Source organism: Nothoprocta perdicaria, unplaced genomic scaffold (genome assembly GCF_003342845.1).
Source record: "Nothoprocta perdicaria isolate Ctin4 unplaced genomic scaffold, notPer1 scaffold_6, whole genome shotgun sequence".
Taxonomy (NCBI): domain Eukaryota; kingdom Metazoa; phylum Chordata; class Aves; order Tinamiformes; family Tinamidae; genus Nothoprocta; species Nothoprocta perdicaria.
This window is the reverse complement of record NW_020455865.1, coordinates 1,978,776-2,001,496: the sequence shown is the minus strand read 5'-3', so window position 1 is coordinate 2,001,496 and position 22,721 is coordinate 1,978,776. Positions and strand designations below refer to the sequence as shown.

At 51.7% G+C, this 22,721-nt stretch overlaps 1 protein-coding gene across 4 annotated transcripts in view; it reads right to left on the bottom strand.

Moving 5' to 3' along the window:
• KCNT1 (potassium sodium-activated channel subfamily T member 1) overlaps positions 1 to 22,427 on the bottom strand; it is a 42,225-nt gene extending 19,798 nt beyond the window's left edge. For 2 of the 4 annotated variants that reach the window (XM_026049477.1, XM_026049478.1), the window contains exons 1-2: positions 5,210 to 5,358; positions 611 to 652 (exon numbers count right to left, since the gene is read on the bottom strand). In XM_026049477.1, coding sequence (XP_025905262.1) covers positions 611 to 652; positions 5,210 to 5,358 — 191 coding nt within the window. Of the gene's footprint in view, positions 1 to 610; positions 653 to 5,209; positions 5,359 to 22,270 lie in introns of those variants that run through there. The other 2 variants (XM_026049480.1, XM_026049479.1) reach the window with 2 other exon arrangements.
• Positions 22,428 to 22,721: the final 294 nt, after the last annotated feature.

The window sequence follows — 22,721 nt, the reverse complement described above, 5'->3', positions numbered from 1 at the left end:
GGATGCTGGGCAAAACCACCCCCGGAGCCCGGGCAGGGCGATAGTTCAATCTGCATGCACTTCRGCAAAGGCTAAGAGAACCAGCAAAACATAGTAAAGGCTGATTAAAAACTCTATAGCACCAAGCTAGAAACCTGCCGCTGCTGCCCTGGAGGTGCAGGCRCCTTGCAGCCCCCAAACCCCATTAGCCCCCATGCGGGACCCCCAGTCCTGGTCCCGCTCTGCTCGCCACCCACCAGTTCATACATTTGCTCTCTGTAATAGTAATCATAATGATAAATACATTAATAAAATCAGAAAGRGAAGAAGCAGTAACAGGCTGTGCTCTGTTTGGCTGCTCTGTTTTGCAGCACCAGAGACTTGACGCTCTGCTCCTGTAATTGCTTCTGCCGATGAACCTGGATTGTTTAATTAGAGCTGCAGCCGGGGCTCACAGCCCCGGGCAAGCGCCAGTGCAGGGCTAAGGATAACGGTTCCGACAGTGAGATTGGAGAGTCACTGGCTCCCGTGTGAGCTGCCTCATCTGCCGGCCCGGGGCGAGCGGGACCGGCCCCCGGCGCCGCACGGCTCGCGAGCGCTCYGCGACCGGGAGCTCATGCACGGCACTTACTGCGAGAAGGAGGAGTCCGCACTGAAATCCTCGGCATGAGGCCTACAGGGCAAGAGCATCGCAAGGAGTGAGACCGGGAGCGAGCGCGGGGACCGCAGCAAAGGCCGGGAGCAGTTAGAGGCAGCGGCAGCAGCCGGTGCCCGCGACGTCCCGGCAGCRCCGCTGCTCTGCTCTCCTAAGAGCTCTGCTCTGCAGATAAAAACACTTTTCCTTACGCATTTTCTGTTCTTTTTAGCATAAAACTTGCAAACTACATGTTTCCAAATCGATTCCACTCCTGCCATGGAGAAAGCAGGTTTGGCAGATGCAGGTTGGCATGTCTGCAAGGATGCTGAGCCCCCATTGATGAAATGCTTTCCATGCAGAGRAAATGGAAGGACCCAGGAGAACAGAGAGACAGAAAAAACAAACAGAGGGTGGTGATGGGGGAAGCAAGCGCTGGGATGTCCCTACTGCGGCGCACACATGGCCTATCTGCACCAAAAGCCTTCYTCAACTTTCTCATTTTCTTTAGCTTTGTGCTCCAGGAGACCCTCGTGCTCTGCTTCAAACACAATGCAAGCAAGAAATCCTAAGTTCAATTAAAATGCCCCAAGGGCCCCTGCTCCACCTAGACACGACATTCCCATGTGATCCTGCTCCCGCCGGCTCCACTGCCGCTCGCTCTGCTGCCAGTTCCTCGTGTGCATCTTGGCTTTGACAGCTCCGCAATATTAAAGCATCCTTCATTCGCCAAGCGACATGACCCCATTCCCTGGGAGGCGGATGAAAATACAAGTAGAGCAGGTCCAGCAGAAGCAAAGTCATTAGAGGAAACACAAGAGAAGCTCGACTGCAGATAGCGGAGCAGGCGCTGCTCTGCACTGGCATTCGCCCTGGTTGAGGCACGCGATGGTGCCACAGCAACCTAAAGATGCTCTTGGCTCTCACACCCAAGTGAGACCCTCCTGCAGGAGCCCCAAAGAACAACTGCTAAATGCTTGCAGAGGCCTGAATTCACACAGGGAGTCTAACGGCCAAGGAAACGTGGAATATGTCTTTAAAGAAAACTAAAAACAGCCAAAAATGCACCGATTCTCATCTCCAGATGGCTTTGCAACTGTCTGCAAGAGTTTCTGAAAGTTTCACCTTGGAAACACATGTCACATGAGCTGCTGGTGCTGCTCCTCRGGGCACGGCCGCTGCTGGCCGGGGTGGCACTTCCAGGCACAGCCGGGGGCTCTTCTCCCTCTCCGAAGCGCTTCCCGGGATGGGGAGGCCGGGTCGAGCCCTCCCTGCGATCGCGGCGTTTCCCTTGCAGGGCTGCTGAGCAGGCTCCAGCCACGTTGCTCACAGTAACGCAACTGAGGCAAAGTCTCTCTTTTTTTTTTTTTTTTCCTCTGCCAAAAATACCCAGAATCGACAGACAAGGGAGGTGGGTCTGTGCAGAAGGGGTGGGAAGGATCTAACGCTGCCTCCAGCTGTCTAATGGGAGGCTGTGGGATGAGATGGAGCCAGCCCTTCTGTGCACAAAGGGCAGGAGGCTGCAGCACAGCAGATTTTGGAGAGCTGATTCACCCCACGAGCAGCCGGRTACCAAAAGGGGCACCCAGAGAGGCTGAGGAATCCCCATCTTTGGAAGCTGTCAGTTCGACAGGTCCTCRACAACCTGATTCAACCTTAAAGTTAGTCCAGCTTTGAGAAGGAGACAGGACTGCAGGTCTTCAGAGGTTCCCTGGCAACCTGAGCAAATTTCATTGTCCTCTCCAAACCTAAGCATTTCAGGGTTTTTTAAATTGATGGTTTTGTAGGGTTTCAAGTACCAGCATTTTGCCACGCTGCAGCCTGTATGCACAACACCTCCCATTCCTGAAGCTCCCTGAGGAACCTGCGTTAGGAAACCGGATTGTCCTGTTGAGACCCAAGGTCTGCCTAGCTCTGTATCCACYGGAGACCAGGGAAAGAGCCAGCAGAAAGAGCCAAAGCCAGGACCAGAGCACAACCTCTCCACACAAAGCCCTCGGCGTCCAGCAATCCTCAGCTCAGCACGGTTAAAGCTTACGGCATCCTGCAGCTTTTAGGGAGCAACCTGGAATACCAAAGAGGGGGCAGGGGGAGGAATGAGGCCAGGTGAATGTCCCCAGCAGCCACGGGCAGCTCTGCAGATGCGGTTCCAGCAGGGAAGGGATCCGCAGTGCTGCAGCCTCCGGCCCTCCCAGGTTTTAGGGCAGCTCTTCAAAACCAGATACTTTCAGGGTTACTTAGAGTCCCTGAAGAGTATCTGTTTGCCCTGGTATTGCCAGTGGCCAGAACTTCTCCTCCTTCCCAGCAGAGCTGCATAAACAGGACACGATTATCTTGTAAAAATGTTTTCTTTAAATCCACATGTCCGGAACTAGAGAGGCAGCAGCAGGGCACAGAACGAGATCCAAACCAAGATGCTTACATTTACATGACTTTAAGCCTACAACAGCTTCCTCTTCAGCCCTCAACCTGCCACCCTGCAGCACTGGGAGCCACCAGCGGTGCAGGAGCCACCACACTGGATGCCTGGGACAGCCCAAGCCGCTTGCTTTGCAGTCAGGTTGCACAGCATGTGGCCATGGATCCTTTCCAGGCAAATCCTGGCCCTCTTCTCCTGTTTTGACCTAGAACCTCTGAAAGTTTTGAAATGCTGTAGTGACTAGGAGATAAAGCAATGGGGAAATAAAGCAGGCAAAAATAAACTTGACTGGCTTCATCAAGAAGGGAACATCTTGTAACTGAGCATCTTTTCCTTCCACTCTTTCCCTGCCATTTCACTCCAGACTCCCAGGATCTGCTGCTATCGCTGTGCCGCTCGCACGAGGCTTTGGAGGAGCCRGAGCAGTCAAACACGTCATTCATTCCTGCAGGAGTGATGCCACAGAAGCCATTGCTGCCTGGCAGGGCAGTGAAAGAGAAAGGCACAAGTTTCACTTGCCAAATCGGTTACCAGAAAGCCGAGGAGTCAGAAAGCTGAGCAGAGGAACTGGGGCAGCGTCATGAGCAGGAACGCATAGCCCTTCACCCAGTGTCAGAGAAAGGCGACAGAAAAAACCTTACCCTGAACTTCTCACCAGCAGTGTGCAAGTCACTGCCCCTTCTTGTCTGCAGGAGTGTGGCAAAACCCTTGACATTCCCGTGAAATCCAGGGAATTGGGTTCAGCACTTGCTGTGCCCTTTGGAAAGCCCTGAGATGCTCCATGCAATTGGCCTCCTGGCGAGGGTCCACTGAAGCACTGGAGCTCTGTGATGTTTGGAGTTGCTCCCAGCCCAAATCCAGCACAGTCTTCCCRCATCCCTCCTTGGCCGAGGAGCTCTGACAGCAAGGGCTTGGCTGCCTGCTCTCCACTCACAGCCTGGGCTAACCAGAGGTGACTTGGAGATGTCCCCGGGGGTATTCCGGCCCCAGCACATCTGGGTCCGAGTGTCCTGGCACCGCTATGAGCAGCAAACCAACAGAGCGTGGGAAGTCATGGAGAACCAAGCAACTGCGGGGCTTTGCTGGCTCGTCACACCGTGGGGATGCCACACGTGCTCCATGGCCGTGCGTGATGCTGTCATTGGCTCCGGAAAACACGGCACAGTRCCAGTGAGGTGCCCATGGCAGCTTGGCTCCTCCGGCTCTCATCCACCCCCTCGGCTATCCCAACTGGGACCACAGTCCTGCTAATCCCTAGCAGGACCACAGTCCCACTGATCCCTCCTGGCTGCTCTCTGTCCCCAGCCCTACGTGACAATACCAAACCTGGTCCAGCTCATTCCAAGCCAGGCAGGTGAAAGTCCCTGCAAGCAGAAGCTTCCCCGTTGTGCTAACCTGCCTGCGAGGCTGAGCTAGAAACGGCACCAAATCGCATTGGAGAAGACATATGGCACAGACTCAGGTGAGGCAGGTTTTGCAGAGAAAGAGGAGAGCACRGATGGGGAAGGGAAAGGGGTGGATTGAAAAAAAAATGGGAACAGAAAATAAAACAAATGGTATGAAAACTGAATTACTGACATATGCATCTTTATCAAAATAAGGGAACCTGTCTYATTCCAACACAGTGTAATGAAAGTGAAGTGCAAAGCATTTTTATCCCCCCGAAAACCAGCTCATTTCTCTCTGCACACAGCAGCTGTACGCTTGCAGAGAGAGGCTGCAGCATTCTGCATGCTAGCTGCCTTTTTTTTCAGTTGTAAATAAATTATTCCTTAAATGGGGGATTGAACATCTCTGCTTCCCATCACAACCATGGTGCTTGTGCACAGCGCACATGGGGGTGTTAGCAGGGGAAATAAGACCAGTTTTACACCGCATTAGGTGTAAAAGCGAGCGGTGCCATGGAGCAGCCCTGCCGTCTTAGGGCCGCCACTCAGCAATGTTTTGGGCATACAAGAAGCAAGGAATCCTTATAAAAAATTCAAAGGAACTGTCTCCCATCTGCTCCCGCTGCCTATTTCATAATGCAACTTTGCAGCCGAGGTGGCCCCTGTACTCGGCTAGCGGGGGGGTCTGATCCGCCGCCGCTCCCCAGATGGGCACAAACCCTCCCCTTCTCTTAGATATCACCCCCCAACACCGCGTCCCCCCCGCCCCACCCCGCAGCCCTGCTCTACCTCTGTCCGCCGTCGCTCCCCAGGGAGCCCATCCTGCGGGCCGGCAGCAAGGGGCTCACGCCGTGGCCGTCGTCCGGCGTGGCCGGCGGCGCCGTCTTGCCGCGCGCGCCGCTCTCCGCGGGCGAGCTGCGGAGCTTGGCCCGGGCCATGGCGCGCGCCGCGCATCGCCGGCCCCGCGCCCGGCCGCGCCGCTCCGCACCGCGCCGCTCCGCGCGCCGCCCCCCGCGCGGGCGCCCTCCCCGCGCGCCGCCGCGGACCCGTCCTGCGCGCCGCGGTTATTTTGGTAGCGGCAGGAGTCAAGGCAAACTCGCCGGCCTTGCTGCGGCGGCGGCGGCGCTTTTGGTGCAAAGCGAACGCGCTCGCGGCGCCCAAAGCGGCTCCGTTCGGAGACGCTCCCCACGCTGCCTCCCTTCGAGCACCCCCATCGCGTTGCTCTCGCTGCCGGGCAGGGGCTGCAGGGTTATTTTTTCCCCATTCCTGTTCTTCAGCARCATGGTGAGGGGGAGGAAGCTATTTTCTCTCATTCCTCCGCACACAGCCAGGGAGGAGGCTGCGAGTGCCGGGCTGGCGCCCGCTGAGCAGGCCATCAAGGTCCCCTCAGCTCCGTCCTCGCAGCAGCCCCGTGGAGGGGAACCCCCTGCCACAACCCCCAGAGCCATCACCGTCCCTGATARGTGTCAGTCACCCACCCCGATGGTGTCGGTCCCTGCTCGCCAGGCCACATGAAGCGGCTCCTGCAAAAGTTCCTGTCCCCCAGCATCTCAGTCCCCCTCTCCACAGRTGGTGAGAAGGGCTGCAGCTCCCTAGTTACCCCTTGGGGAGGATTTCTAGGATATCAAATAGGGAAGGGAATTCATAGCAGCCAGGCAGGGATACACAGAGTGTCCTGAGTCACCCATGGCCATGTGGGACACAGCAATGGGGGTCCTGCTGGCCATCCTCTTGCTTGAGATGTCACCAGGCTGCAGTTTCTCCTGCTCATGTTTGATGGCAGCTCTTGGGAGAGAGCATCTGCTCACACATCACAACCTTGCAGAGCRTGGCTGCCCTTCAGGACCCACAGACAGTCTGGACAGACCCCACTGGGCCCTCCCATGTGGCCATCAGGGCCATAGAGCCTCACCACAAAGGCCAGCAGTGTCCTACCCTGTGCCATCACCGCATGCCATCACCATTTGCCAATGCAATGCACCATCACCACACACCATCGCCACGAGCCAACACCACACATCATCACCATGTGCCAATGCCACAGGATTTACCTGGGAAGAGAAAGGCAAATCCTTCCTGTCYCCTGCTCTAGCAGCCACACGTCGAGCACCATCTCTGCCTGCTCCAGTCCCCATCCAATGGGGCCTTATCCCARGGCACAAACAGCCCACAGCTGAGCTGGGAAGACAGGCAAGTCTCCATTTCCTGTTAACCAAGAGCATATTTCTCTCCTCAGAGTTTTATCTCTTACTAGGATCTCACTGTAGGACGTATTTTATTTCAACGTTTTGAAACACAAAATGCATAAAAAAAACCCACAGCCCATTTACTAATGTGCCAGCTTTTAGTACACATTTAATTTATCCTTTTGACTCAACATGAATCATCAAACTCTGTCAGTGCTGTCACTCCCCAAGATCCTTTCCCTTCTGCTCTGGGGCTGGGTTGGCACCAGCCTCCTCTTCCTCTCCCTGCTTCATCCCCCTTCACTCCTGGGGGCTCTTTGCAAGCTCCTGGCTCCAGATCCAGCTGTTGATTCCTGATGAATCCACCCAGACTCCCCATGTTGCCCACTCTAGGACATCCAGGTCTCTCTCTTAGGGGACTATCTGGAGCTCATGCTTTGCTCTGCACTCCTAATTCAAGACGAACGTTAACTGCAGGATTGAGTGTTGACTTGAGGAGGGGCTTTTGCTCAAATTACCACCTCGGCATTAATGCCTCCAGGCAGCAGCATGGAGCAAAAGCGGTTTTATGGGAAAACATGGTGATTTTTAATAAAATAATGGTAGCTCTCCTGCCATAAATCTATGCTTCTAATGTAGGAGGTAACAAAAGCACCTCAAGAAACTCCACAGGAAGACACCTCTTCTCTTAGRTACTTAAACACAATGCAAGGCACAACCCATAACGGCCAAGGAAGCCTGAGGCTGCTACAGGGCCACTGCAGAGAGTGGCCATTTCCAGTGTGACAGAGAAAAGGGGTCACTAACACCAAGGAAAACCTCTTTGGGGCAAAATAATACAAAAATATCACTAGTCAGGGCTGGAAAATGGAGGTAAAGGACCCAAGGAGCACACTTAAGCTGCAGCTTAACTGCAACTTCAGGAGCAGAAGAGATCTTCAAAGAATGACAAAGAGTGGGGGAGGAAAATAATAAAAACAAAAAAAAAATGACAAAACATCAATTCTTTTGCATCAAAGTCCAAAAGTAAATCCCTGGGGCCTGGGAGCACTCCCAGGAATCACCACTTGATCTTCACCATTGCACCCACTGCCCTGTGCTGATTCCTCACCAAAGCATCCACGTTACACCGAGGCACCACTGTGCTATGGGTAATAATGTCTCTGAAAATGTGATGTAAAATGAAACTAATCTTTCATTATTTCTAGTGGAATCTACAGCAAYTGCTCCATTAAATATTTTCCTTTTATCTAGGTACCTTTCAATCCTCGCTGCCAAAACTCCTTTCATGCACTTATTCATAATTAATACAGTGTGATTGAGCCTGTTATAACCAGCTGATGAAACAGGAAGGTATTTTTTATTATCATATTTTACATTTTTCTGACAAACAAACTTGTTACAATGAGATATGACCCAAAAGCTTTAGCCTGCAAAGAARCGCTGCAGTAAAAGCAGGCACAGGATCTTGAAACATCTTTGGAAGTCTCCCTGAAACGCACGTGTGCCCTGTACAGGTACCACAAGCAGCTGGGAAGAGCTCCTTGGAGCAGGAGYGCATGTTTTGCAGGAAAGCTTTGGAGCCTGCCTATGATTTTGCCATCACTGCAGCCTCCTCTGGGGGCACATGGCTGGTTTTGCACCCAAAACACTACAAATTTGACACCACGACATGGATGGTTTAGTGCAGGTGGCTCCAGTAACACAGGCCTGGGGCTCCCACCTGCAGGGCCCTTTTCCCACGCGGCAGATGGACCTGCTGTATTCGTGACTAACCCTGTGCCACAGATGGATGCAAAATTACAGGCCTGGATGCAATGAGCTCTGATGCTTTCACAGGAGAGAACACCAGTACCTGGATTCCTTCAGAGCCGTGGAGGTAGCGGAGCTGCACTGGAGATGCTGGGAAGCCTCTCGGCACAGCGAGGACGGGTTATTAATAAAAATGCTTAGCGTGCACTGCCGGCATCAGCTCGGAATCGATGACAAGCACAAACCAGCTGCTTACGGCTCGCGGGTCTCCAGGGGCAGCGCCTGCCCCAGGGAGCCCAACCTGCAGCCCCACGTCAACCAAAACACGCCGTTTTGCAAGCTAAAATACTTGTGAGCCCCRTTTGTACTTCAGCACACACGGAGCTTGTGCCAGCTCATCCCGACCTCCCCTCATCCCGGGAGCCTGCAGGCCGCAGCTCCAAGGAGGAGCTCGCTGCAGATATTGGGAAGGTGCTGCAGGAGTCCCGCATCCTTTGAGTGCATCCCTGTTGTGGCATCATCATTCCCACGGCCAGCAATGAGCTGCGAGCACCAGGGTGGCACCGGGAAGAGGCATTTCTGGGACCTCCATTGCTGCATTCCTGGCCTGTGGAGGATTATTATTCCAGATCATCTGCATTGCCGGCACCCAGAGGGGTCCCCACCAAAACGGAGCCTCTGCACACGCAGAAGGGGAGAACTCGGCCCTTTCCCTGCAGGCTGAGCAGGGCCGTGATGCCTGGGAGATGAAGAGGAGGCCAGAGGAGGAAAGGGGAARAAGAGCCTTAATGACTCGGCAGAAGTTTATTAAAGTTTACGGCCTCATTGCGCTGCAGCAGCGATGGGATGGGGAGAGAAGGGAGCCTTTGAAGAGCGGGATGGACTAATTATGTAAAGTAACTAAACACTCACAGAGCTGCAAGCGAGACGTGAGCTGGGGGGACAGCGCACCCGGCAGCAGAAGAGCCTTTGATTTCCCCACTATTCCCCGAGCTCTCTGCATTAATACTTCAACGGGATCCCTTCCAAATGTGAACATTAGGAACATTTGGGGCTTGAGAGAACATCTCCCGTACAAAACCCAGGGCTTTGTGGCCACGAGTTTGCTCCTCTCCAGATCAGGGGGTTAGCTACCATTTGATGCCGTGGCCCAGGGGGTCAAGTCGTGGCATCAAACCACGGCACAATTCTAGGCATGCCGCACGCCCGCGGCTCGCGTGGGCCCCACGAGGCGCCCGCGGCCGGCGAGCGACGCGGCCCCGCTCCTCCCCGCGCCGGCCCCGGCAGCGCGGAGCGCCGGCGGGAAGGGCTTAYGTAACGGAGCCGCGAGCCGTGCCGAATCCCAGAACTGTCATYGCTGCCTTTGCAAGCCCATTTTTACCCACAAAGTGTGGCTCGGCGGCGAACGCGCGAGCTGCAAAAGCAGCCCGTTAGCTCGGGGCTGAGACGTGACGTCTTTCCGAAAAAGAAACAGAGCAGATACCAAGCAGATGCTCCATGAATATCCCCACCAGCCATGGCACCACAGGCACCCATCTCCCTTCCTTTGGCACTTGGTTTGCACTGGCAGCTAAAGCACCGCGATCCGGAGCTTTGCAGTGACCCGTGATCTCCTCCAGCTGGAGCAGAGGCAGGTTTAAGAGGCTGGAGGGGGAATGGGAACATACCTGGAGAGCTGTCACGGTGGCTCAAGTCAGTGAGGAAATTAAAAGCCCTTGGGTAAAATCTAAATATATCCCTGCAAGRGAAGCACAAGTGCAAAGCAGCCACGGGCTGAAGTGGGCAGGGACGTCCCTGCTTCTGGGAAAGCCTGAGACAACACCCCTATAGAGAAATCCTACACGCCGCACAGTGATGAAATCCATAGAATTATCCTCAAAAGACCCAGCCTGGAGATGCAACCATCTTCCAGCTCCCATTGGCTTCTATGGAGGGAACCTTGTTGCATCTGAGTCATCTTTGCAAAATGATGTTTGCAACCAGCTGCAGACTGGCCAAGTTGCCCGAGTTTCCTGGCATCTCTCTGGGCATGAGGGGCYTGGCGCCGGCCCCGCGGCTGCCCCAGCAGCCATTAGCTGCCATTAGCCGCCTCTCCGCTGCACTGATCTTTGCCCTGCGGATGTTTATTGCTCCGAGCACTCGCGCAGCCCCTTTCCTCTGCAGATCCAGAGCCCCTGGCAAACAGCCCTAAGGAAACCCGGCAACACCCCCGTGTTGAGTGTGCAGGGATGGGGACATGGGCAGGGTGAGCCTCAACAGCGCCCCAAGCACCAAAAGCACAATTTAGTCCTGGATGCAAGAAAATCCCCTCTGGGGGGAAATGCAAAGACAGCAGGGAAGACAAAACGGTCTCAGCCAGGATCATGGAGCCGGCTGCGTTGGTGGCTGCTGCTGGGAGAGCTCCCATGGCAGCGCGAGGAGATGATTTTKCAAAGACTTTGCACCAACAACGTCAAAGTTCTACCAAAAGAGTCATTTTTTTTCAAACTGCAGATAATATTTAATACTTTCTAACAGTCTCTAAAAGTTTCTGTTTAGAATATGAATAATTTCTGCATGTAAAAACCTTTTTTTAAAACTCTTCTTATGATTAATTTTCAAAGAGGAGGATTAGGCCTGGGGAGTTGCCATTCGCTCTACTGCATCGCACAGTAATAAAATCTCCTTCYCTACCTGGAGCCACTGCCTCGTTTGTGGAGCCCTTCGCAATATATTTTGCATTTCCTTCCCCATTCATTTTACATTACATTATATAAGACACAGAAATTGTCAGGTCCCTGTAAATAGGAATTTGCAACCTCCCTTGGTTTTATACACTCATTAATTCTGAAACATCTGTGCCCAAGAGGTGCATTGATGTCCTGTGCATTGGGCACTGATGACAGATGCCCTGTGCATTGGGCACAGGGTGCCCCTTCCCAAGGCCAGCCCGGAGGCAGGGGCTGGTTCCAGGGCAGCTGTGCCGGCTGCCTTGGCACTTTTGAGTGAAAAAGCACATTTAAAAATAAAAAGTCTTGGCCTCATCTCATGCSTCATATTGATGCACACAAAAACAAAAAGCAAGAGGCTCTTCTTAAAGAGTCTGCTGTAAACAGCTCTTTCATACCGCCCTCTCCCTTTGGATTTGTTCTAGTCCCAGGGAAACCCCCGGGAAGGAAAATTGTTTAAAAACAGACAATTACAGATTAACCCCCAGATCTTGCAGCCTCACTGCCTTGGAGGGAGCCCGCTCTAAGAGGTGACAAACTCCCTGGGCATTGAGGTTGTTTAATGGGATCAAAGTTAAATTACACCCTGGTAGTGCTAATCCGTGGTGCAGCCCACACRGTCGCGTTCCTGGCAGAAGGATCAGGGCAGAGAGACCCTGAAAAATGCAATAGCTGCAACCCCTGAGCATTGGGAAAGCAAAGCCCGTGGGCACCTTGTGCCCCGGCAGCACCGGGACAGGGAAGGGGGCTCCCACACACATACCCCTCATCCCATTCTTCCATAATTTACAAGCCAARCAAACCTATACATGGCACCGCACCACTTGCTGCCATGCAGCTACATGACAAATAACGTTTGTCCCTCAAATCTGGCGCTGGAACAGCTCCCTCCGGCAGAGCTGGGCACTGGTTCCCCTTGGAAAAGAAACACCCATCGTAGCCAGGAGCAGAAGGCTCCATCACAGGGTGCAGCCCCTGCCCGGTGCCGAGCGGCAGCTCGGGAAGGTTGCAGTGGAGCTCAGGGCTCCCAGCGGAGCTCAGGGCTCCCAGCGGAGCTCGCGGCTCCGGCACTTGCCGGTGCCCGGCCGCCCATCTGCCCGGCCCATCTGTCACCGCGGCTCGCTGCAAACCTGGGCAGCGGGTGACGTGGAGAGCGTCCCCATCCCGGTTCTGCAGCCGCGGGCAGGCAGCCGGCTCTGTCCCCACGCCCACGATGGCCAAAGGCTGGGGAAGAGCAAACGTGGAGCACAGGAAGGAGAGCAGGCTCCTTCCTGCTCCTCTTTCGCGCTCCTGAGGCAGCCAACAGGGAGACGGGGCGCAACGGCTCCAACAGGTCCTGTAGCCCACTCGTGAAGAACAGTGCACCCTGCAACAGACCCAACGGGGCCATTGGCAGCTCCTGTGAAGGCTTCTGGAGTAGCATCCCAGGGAGCTTGAGGGAACTTCTGGTTGTGTTTTGCTCACAGAAGTGTTAGTCATATCATGAAGAAAAAATGAAAATCCCAAAGATTTACTTTTTTCTTTTCTTTTTTTTCTTCCTTAAGCTCACATCATCAGGGRAGACTCATTCACTGGGCTCACACAGTGAGCTTCGTGCACGCTTGTCAAGTYTGGGAGAGCAGAGCCCTGGAAGGCAGCGCTGAGCCCTCCCAAGCCGCAGAGCACCACATCCATCAGGAACACACACTCACAAGCAAAGTTCTTAGCAGGAATGAAGCATCTCCCATTAGAGATCTGAACAAAAGCCATCAAGAAATTGTTTTTCCCCTCAATTTCAGCACAATAGCAGCTGGCAATAAACCTCTCCACCAGCCCTGTGCACCTGCAAGTSCAGATACTGAGAAGGAAGCATCCAAACAAAGCAAAACCACTGAGCTTTAGAAGTGTGTTGGAGGAGGAGGAAAAGGGGCAACCGCTGAATGTCAACCCCAAAAGAGTCCTCATCGCAGCCCATATCTGTCGTGTCACACCTTTGGAGCTGCTTGAAACCCTTGAGCAGAGCTCACCACAACACCCGTCCCCAAGGTGGCAACGCGGCAGATCGGCCAAGTCTGGAAGGAGACTAAGCTCTCCCTCCCCATGGGAACTCGCCGCRTTGACACCAAAAGCTGACAGAAACCTGGCAGTGTGGATGGGTGGCGAGGAGGAGGAGGGGGAGCAGCGGCGAGATGAAGGTCGCTCGCTCGCGCACTCGTGCATGCGAGCGCCTCGGGAGCCGATGTCATCCTGCTCGCGAGCAGACGTCACCGTGCCATTGAAGAGGGGGCTCCGCTCTGCCTGACTGGTGAGACCAACCTGAAGCCAGGCGAAGTGGGAACCGAGGTGTCAGAGAAGGCCCTGGCTCACAGCGCACGGGTGTGATCGTGCTGAGCTCTGAGGAAGTGAGCCCAACTTCTTCAAAATCCGAACTAAAGAGCAATGACTAAAAAGCTCCACTGAAAAAGGCATCTTTCCAGAGACCAGCTGTACCTTCTTGCAGAGAAATACGAGCGCCACCTAACATCCATTTCTCCTTCCTTGAGAAAGCCATCTGACTATGCATTAGAAACACCAAATTAAGCAATACATTAGAGTTGCAATTATTTCAATTAACATCTCTTACAATAGCCAATTACTACCCATTTCATTAGATTAGAAGTTTTTCAAGCAACACAACCCTGTGGAGCTATTACCCAAGATAAAATTGTGTGCTTCACACTCGGACAACGTGGACATTGGGCACATGATGGTTTTTTGTTTTTTTTTTTAAAGACATCTGCAGAAACTCTCCCCATTCACAATCATGCATCAACCGCAGCCTGAATTCAATCCCCTTGGCAACGTTGATGCATCCCACAGGCTCTGGCTTCAGGCATTCCATGGGTGGAAACCCTCTCTTTTTGGCAAAGACCTGCCTTCCTCCTCTGCACTTGCCTGGCTGATTTTGGTGCCAGGGTAACGCATTTCTCAGCCGTGTCGCTCCTGCCTGCAGGATGCCAGGGCTCAAACCCCAAGCCTCTCCCCACCTACTCCCAGGAATGACATTGCCTTAACATGGGGAGCTCTTCTCTGGGCATTTCCCTTGGAGAAGGTCTCACCCCGGCTGTGGCCACGCATTGAGAGCTGGCGCGAGAGCTGGCATCTCCTCTGATAGCGAGGAGACACTTGGCATYGGGCAGCAGCGCACACAGCAGCAGCCAAAAGCCAGAAGGCAGGTGCAAGAGCAGGGAGCCTTGGACAGAGCAACGAGATCGGGGTTTCACTACAGGCGCAGGGAGCTCAAGCACTCAAGTCATGTCTACGCCGGCCTCAAGAGGGCTCTACCACAGCACCGTGAAGGAGCAGCCACTAAAAGCACTGGGGACGAGGAAAGAGCAGACTGGATCTGAGCCCAAGTGAATGGCCCGGGAGGAGACACGGACCCCGAGTATCCCATTCCAGACGGGCACCGGACAGGAACCTCGCTACACATCCATGTCTGCACAACTGTGTGTAAAACACACACAGGAAACTGCAAAGAAGACTCCAATTTGCAGAGAGTGCAAATGAACGAGTTTCCATCCTCTTTCAAGAGGAATCTTATTCTATAGAGAGAAAAAAAAATCATAGAAAAACACATGGGTAAACACATCAGCTTTCCAACATCCCAACAGCAGAGAGCATCATCAAATTGCAGAAATTTCAGTCACAGTGCCAGTATCCAACACTTCGGAATGAAGCACAGAGTGACTGCTTTGGAAAGGGTCATTATCCTCAAGTGTCCGTCTTGTCTATGGACTCTACTATAAAGCCTCCCTTTATCAAGCAATACTCTTATGGTCTGTCAGTAAAAAACATGACACAGACCATCACTTAGAGAAAGATAATAATAATAATAATAATAATAATAATAATAATAATAATAATAATAAAACAGATGTCCCTTCCTTGGATAATGGAGACATGATCACTGACCATTGCTAGGCCAAGGAGGAAAAGCTGACTCGAAGTCCCTCAATTCCTCCAGAAAGTCACAGAGAGCCCTTGGGGAGCACTGCTGCCCTATACAACTAATGGTCTGACACAGGCTCTAGCAGAAAATAACTCTTTAAAATGCTTGCAAACTAACATAACTCTTAGAGAGTTGCTTTGCCCAGTGTTATAGGCTTTCTGCCTAAAGAGACAAGTGTTCAGGCACTGAAAGATGCCTGAACACCTAAGGCACCCAGGAACAGAGGAACTAAGACAACAACAGCACATGAAATTCAGCATTAACATTTTACATGAAGTATAATGTAGAAGTGCAGTGTTTATCTGAACCCTCTGACAGAGAAGAAAGAAATAAGATTTTAAAGTCTGCTACTGCAGTAATTYAGCAAATGAACACAACACGAGCAGAAGAGGCAGCAGCTCCGGAGCTGGCACCGAGCAGCGTTCCAGGCCTCCTGCACGCTGCATCCAGCGCGGGTCTGAGGCAACAGCTAAGATACTTGCACAGTGCCTTTAAGGCCCATTAACTGAGCTGTCGGTCAGGAGGAGTATGAATTTGTTTCTTGCAAATTAGTGCCCATATCTTTGCTACAGATCCAAGCTGGTGCCAACAGAGCAGAGGCAAATGCAGCATGGCAAGGAAATCTGCGCTAGCTGCAGGGGTTCAGCAGACAACGTGTTCGCTTCGCTCTCCAAAACCAGAGCTGAAAACAGGAGATAATGAAGAATTATTCTCCTTCTCATTAGCTGAATGTCCCAGAAACAGAGATGTCTCTGAATCAAATTTCAGTCTTGCCTCTCTCCCAATCCACACGCTGCTCAACTTCAACCACAGGATGAAGCCTCYGAAACACCAGACCTCACAGGAGGATGTAGGTGGCCATTTACTAGCCAATTTGCTGCAGATCTGGTGGTGACCACAGACATGGTGACAGCAGAGATTGGAGATCGGGGCAGATTTTGCMCCTACAAGCAGGGGCTGTGCATCCTGCTCCCACACACGCCAGCGGCAACACAGCGCGTTGCACAGGGAGGGAAGGAGTCGSCATCACCGGCGCGACTGCAATAAATTACCTCCCCGGGGAACACGGAGGCAAGCGCGACTGTACCAAGTKGTAGAAACAGAGCAGAAAAACCTAACGCATTCCCATGATAGTGGCTGCGGAGGCGTCTCATGGACTGTCACCGCTGCCACCGTGACAGCTATGGCCTCGGCGCGGCCTTCGAGCGTCGCTGAGGCCAATAGCAACACTGCCCTCGATGTCTGCAGGCACTGGACTGGGCAGGGATGACAAGAAACATCATCATCTCCTCCCCAGATCYGCGGGCATGGTCATGGAATAGTGATACTTGCCTGGCACAAAAAGAACCAGGTCCCCTTTATAAGCCTCCAAGCCTCTCCATTGCTGGAGACATGGACAGACATTCTTAGGTAATTAGAAACACCAGTTTTCCCCTTTCAAGTCTATCCTCCCAATAAATTGAATAGAAACCAAACTAAAAGTCGACAAAGCTGGAAAATACACGAGAGAGGGATGGAAATCTGAGGCCAAAGTGTTAGATTGTGTTAAATAACTGAAAATCAATGTTCTTCTTTTCATCACGGCACAGCTGTATATACTATATCACTCCAGGGATGGTTCCCCTCATTCCACCAGACCACATGCACTTTCTTTTATTGCTAGCAAGGGCCAGCTACTGAAAGTAAAAGCAATACTCCTCAAAAGAAAAATGATATTTTATTTATAAAATAGTAGACATAATTACAAGAGAAGTGCACTTCTCTTTCTCTATTACTTTCATAACTCTACTAATATTCCTGCTGATGTCTAGGGGATCCTGCCTTACGGGGGAGCCTCAAAGAAATATCCACAGGTACCAGGAAAATAACAAAAATGAAACAAAAGGAAAAAAAAAAACCCAGCATTTCAATTAAGACACTAAGCTAAGTAATCATCACTAGAGCTTTGCAGAAGAAACCGAAGTGTAAATAGGTCTTCTGCCCTCACATCACACCCAGAGGCGGGATGAGGATGCCAGTGGCGAGTGTTGGTGGAAAATGGCTAGTGTGAGTGGAAATGACCATGAGTGTTGAGCACAGACCCCCCTGGCTCTGCTTCCACCTCAGGGTGAAGCCGGGACTGACGGCAAGGCCTGGTCTTCTCCGCAGGAAGCGCAGCGCTTGCTGACCTGCCACCACACCGGGACTTTCTGGAGAAGGGATGACTCAGGGAAACAGGGTAACTCAATTAATAAATGTCCTAATTTTGCCTTGCCAGGTGGCAAATGCAAAGKAGGAGCAATTAAATTTGAGCAGTCACCCAGGCACTAAGTTTTCCTTGCAGATCTTGCTGTCCCCGTCAGTGCTCTCAGTCCCTGATCTGAAGATGCAGGCAGCACAAGTGGGACTTAGCAGCCCAGGCAAGATGCTGCAAATGCAGTAGCTGAGGCTGGCTCTTAGCATTGACCTGCAGGAGGGACCGGGTCTGACAGTAACAAATACCATGATCCTGCTTTCGCATTCAGGGAATCAGCCTGCAGGAAAGGAAGAGACCTTGGCCAGAGAAAGGCTGTGACAGAGAGGGGCACCAGAGCTGGAGCTCCTGAAGCCTGGAATGAAACCTGCACTAGTGCAAACAGCCCAGTCTGGACTCCTATTACAGGCCAGAAACTAAAACATTGCCCATTACATCAGCACCACAGAAATAAATGTCTTTTTTTTTTTTTTTTTCTGGATACAAACCAGAACTTTTAAATTAGCATCTGCATTTTCCAAATAAAATGAGAGCAACGACCCAGTAAATCAAATGGCACTGGAGCAGGTGCACAACCGAGGAGGTTTGCAAGGGACCTGGGAGAAGGACACAGACCTGTGCTCAGGCCCATTAACGCAATGATGCATCCAAATAGGAAGTTACTTTGGGCCTGAAAACTGCAAGGATAAGATCCCCAAAGCCTGTTATTTCAGCAATACGGTTTTCTCCTGCTATGTACAATCCAACCTGTGATTTAGAGCCACCACCTAGCGACAAGTTTAAAAGGCAGAGCCCAGATATCAGGAAAGTCATACAGCAACTTCCAAACTCTATCYGCCCTGAAAGGATAAACTTGAAAGMATTGGCCCTGTTTGTCAAATCCTCTATTTTCTTGGTTATGCAACATCTGAAGAATCTCTGATCTGAAAAAGGAAACATTAAAAATTTTATAGAGATGCTACTGAATCCTTCTGCAGCTATTCCAAACATCCTCACCCATCAAAACGATTCTTTGCTGATAATTAGTCTCAGAAAGATGCACTTAATCAAAGTGACATCCATTACTTCTTGCTACTGTAAATAGGACTGTGGCTTTTGATGCTGATTTTCTGGAAAGTATTCAGACTATTTAAATTAGGCAACAAACAAGCTCATTAATGGAGTAGCTCGGAGATAAAGTTTAATTTTATTTATGGGTTGATTTTTTTTTCCAAATATACTTGCTCCAACTCAGTTGTCAGCACTGCCCARGAAAAGAGAATGCAGGAGATCAAAAACTGCCGTAGTCAGGATAGCAAGGATCAAAGGAATGACACAGCTTGTGGGATAAAACAATATTTATCAATTCAGCAGATGTGCTTTCTCAGCTGCCTTTAATCAGCAAATACCAATAGCACTTTTGAACAGAAGCCCTCCTCACAAATCCCGAAMTCGTGCCACCAACGAGCTGCTGCACTGCTCCTTCCATCGGAGGAGCCTTGTTCCCGCACCCATGTGCTCCCCATGCCGCTGAGTGGAGGATTCCCATCACTGCATGAGTTGCGTGCCACGTAGGTGAAAGGGAGACACACAAAACCAATGTTCATTCCCTTGCCTCTTCACCTTCTTTTTGTTATTGGCTCAACATTACACACTCCTACTTTTACTGCTGTATTCCAGTGGCTCTGGATACTTTAATGGCAACAAAATGTCAGAGAGATAAGAAACATGATACTGCCATAACAGAGAAAGTCACRTCTATTTTTTATTTCAGACCAACAGACCTTCTAAAAAGGGGGAAAGGAACTTCTAAACTAGACAGGACTTTTAATAGACAACTGAGGCAAATTTCAGCTTCCCAAAGGAGCCCAAAGAGAAACCTGTCCAAAGCAGAGATCACCTCCCAGACTCTGCTAGTCAGACTGAAGTCCTGGGAGAGCTGTCTGTGTGCTCTGGATATTTAGAAGTGAATGACAGTGAGTGCCACTGCAACCATCTAAATAACCTGCCTTGCAAAAATGTCAGATAGACACTTAGACACAGCTAAGCCCAGTCTTGTACGTGCCTCATGGCAGAGAGTTCCAAAGATGAATCAGAGGACCCTGGAATGAGACCTTCCCCTGAGTGACACAAGATCTGCTTCACACTAGGCTCTTGCTCTGCTGCACCTCCGTCTTTATCCTCTCCTTTCTCTACTACAGGTCTTTTCCTATCTGCTTCCTCTCTGATTTATTGCTGTCTCCTACACAATATTTAAAATACTATTTTAATTTTCATGTCGACCAGACTGCCTGCCAAAGAACTAGCCTTCCGTGGTTAGATGACCTCTCCTTACCTTTTTCAAGAACCACAAGTAAATGAGCTGTAGTGCTTTCCACCTGCCTTGGTCGATCCTTGCGGTTCCTTGAGGTACCTGGACACGTCCCTCCTCCTGCCACCCCACAGCTCTCTAATTATTCACTGGCTCCAGCCAGCTCTGGCCTCCTTGGGCTCCAGCATTACCTCATTCCCTTACCTCAGCCGCGTTGTGTCTCTCAGCATCCGCCGCACTGAGGATGGGTTAATAAATTTCCAACCGAAGTGGTTCTAATGCCCCAGAAGTGAATTGTGGATTCCCATAACGTCTCTAATCCTTTCAGTCTTCTGCTGACCCCAGAAACCTCATCGCTTTCAGCAACACGCTAACACACTGGGGCAGTTTTTCAAAAGCTGATATTAATGTTTTTAACATTGCTTCTAGGAAGAAATGAGATGCTTGGTTCTATTGTTGTTTTCTTCCAGTGTTACATCCCTAAGTCAAGGAGTTCTGCCTGATCATTCACCATTGCCCATACTGTTCAGGTAGGGAAATTTTCTTCAGCAGTAAGAGGCCACATTGCTGTCAGTGCTGAAACAAAGCACTTCAAAGCAGAGCTCTGAGCTACTTAGTATTTATAAACACAACAAAGTCAAAAAGTCTTTCCCTTTTTATTCTGCTAGACTAAATCAGCTACTTAATTGGTTCAGAGCAGACTAATAATCTACTAGTCATGATTGCTCTGGAGGATCTGCTTCAGCTATAAGGTCCCAGTATCATTAATGTCTTGTACTGCAACTGACGCCTAAAAGTAGCATTTCCAAAGGCCTAGAGCAGTGATTCACCTCAATTCCTCATTGTCAACCAGACTACATGTGAATAGGAAACATGTGCTCATAGCTTTGCATCCTCAAACACGCTGAAATTTTCAGTATTTTCTAAATGAAGAGAAGAGTTATTAAAAAAAAAAAAAAGAAAAACAAACAAACAAATGAAAACACATCAGCACCAAATAAATAGTGAAACAAAGACATCTTGAGAAACAAAGCTGACGGATTTGCCCCCATATAATCCAGAGTGTCTCCACACTAAAAATAAAGAGAGGTTCTGAATAAGGAACACTCAAAGCCAGATGCAAATGGAGACTAACAGTTAATACCGTCAGCATCCTGAATAAACACAATCTGCAATCTCTGTCTTCAGTACTGCAGATCCTTCCCAAATATTTAAAGATGAAAACTATCATAACTGTGACCTTCATGCTTCTCCAAAAGAATCCAGATCACAACCATTCTGAAATTCAGAGTTTTTTTTTTTTTTTTTTTTTAAACAGGAGAAATTTCAAGGCTGACTCCCACCTGATGTCATAAATCTATACTCTTTTTTAAGTACCTGTTAAGGAAATAAAAACATTGAAATCTTGAAGATCACAGATGTCGTGTGTGTGTGTAAGATCAACTCCTTTGCAGCATTAATAAACACATTTGCTTATTTAGAACATCAGTAGATCCTACATTTTTGAACGTATATTCGCATTTTGTATGCCTGACATTTAAGGACATTAAAAGGAAAAAGTCCAACCTTTATATCTTTTAACACGAGTRCATAAAAGCTTTTATGTGAGTATACCAGATACACAGCAGCTACCTGAAAGCTAACTCGGCAGTAGCTGAAGACTTATTTCAACAGGAGTTACAGCTCTCTGTTACTGATTACAACATGCAGTTAATTGGTGYGAAAAGCTGACAATCTTGTTGATTCTCCCCTGCACTTTAGCTCCTTGATTTTTGTGTTACGAACAGAGTTGAAAGGATGGTTGTCCTTAATCCTCTTTATTTAACTGCTTCCCTCAAGGAATTATCTTGCCACGCATGACATTTCTCCTTTGGCTTTAGCTCAGTAGTCAACCTGCTAGCAAATTCCTGCCTGCCAGAGAGCAATGGCATTTGGCACTCAGTCCACAAAGGCCATTTCCCTTGTCAAMCCAGGAAACAGAGCTGTGCTGCATCCACAGCGGCTGTTTGGAGTCCCTTTGCTCCCACCAGGATCCAGTGCTGCAAAGGCAGTTTTGGAGGCAGGACTCAGCCAGCTTCTCCCATTAAATAGATGTGCACTCAGACCAGACTCTACACATGGTTTGAGTTACACCAGCCACTCATGCTCTATGCCCCAGGCACCTTCCTGAGGTTCCTATTCCTCCTCCTTGCCCCTCGTGGGACTCCCAGACAGGGCAGGCTGCCCGAAATAGCTGCACACTTTGGCACACGCACRGCAAGAGTCCCGCAGGCCAGTGGCCTCAGCAGCCGGCACGTTCCCAGCACAAGCTCACCTACGCACTCGGACACATCCGCACACAGGCTGGCGCCTTCTGCCCGCAGCACGGGTCGGACACGGGCGTCCCGGAGCCCCCCGGCCCTGCCAGCCCCGGTGCCGGTGCCCACACGGCAAAGCCGGCCCGGCCGCGTCAGCACCGCGGAGAGCTCCGCGCCGCGCGGGCATCAGCACCATGGAGAGCGCCGCGCCGCACGGGAATCAGCACCATGGAGAGCGCCGCGCCCCCGGCTAGGCGCCCGCGTCCCTGTCCCCGTCCCCCTGTCCCTGTCCCCGTCCCCGCTGTGTGTGTCCCCGTGCCCGCTGTCCCGGCCCGTGTCCCCACGCGCGGTGTGCGCTTCCCCGGGTACACATCCYGGCGCGTGTGTGCCTGTCCGCCCCCCGGCCGCCCGTACCTGTCGTCGCTCTGGAAGGACTGGTCCCCCAGCAGGAGGTCGCGGAAACGGTAGCGAGGCGGCAGCGGCAGCACCTCGGACTCCAGCTCCGTCATCTTCAGGGCGGCGATGTCCAGGATGACCCCGCTCTTGTGGCTCCCGCCGCCGTCCCCGCCGCCGCCGGGCGACGAGAGCCTGCGGGAGAGAAGGGGGCAGCGGCAATGGGGGGGGGCGCCCTGCCCTGCCCTGCCCGCCCCCGCCGCGGCACCTCCCCCGGGGCCGGCCCCGCAGCCCGCAGCGCCCGAGCCGCGCAGCCCCCCGGCCGCAATTACATTGCGGGGCAGGCGGCCGTGCCCCCCCGGCAGAGCGCTCCCCCCGGGGGCATGGGTGGCACGGAGCAGTCTCACGCGTGGGGCGCCCGGGGGGGGCCCGGCGCCCCGCCCGCCGCCCGCCAGCGCTCGGCACAGGACAT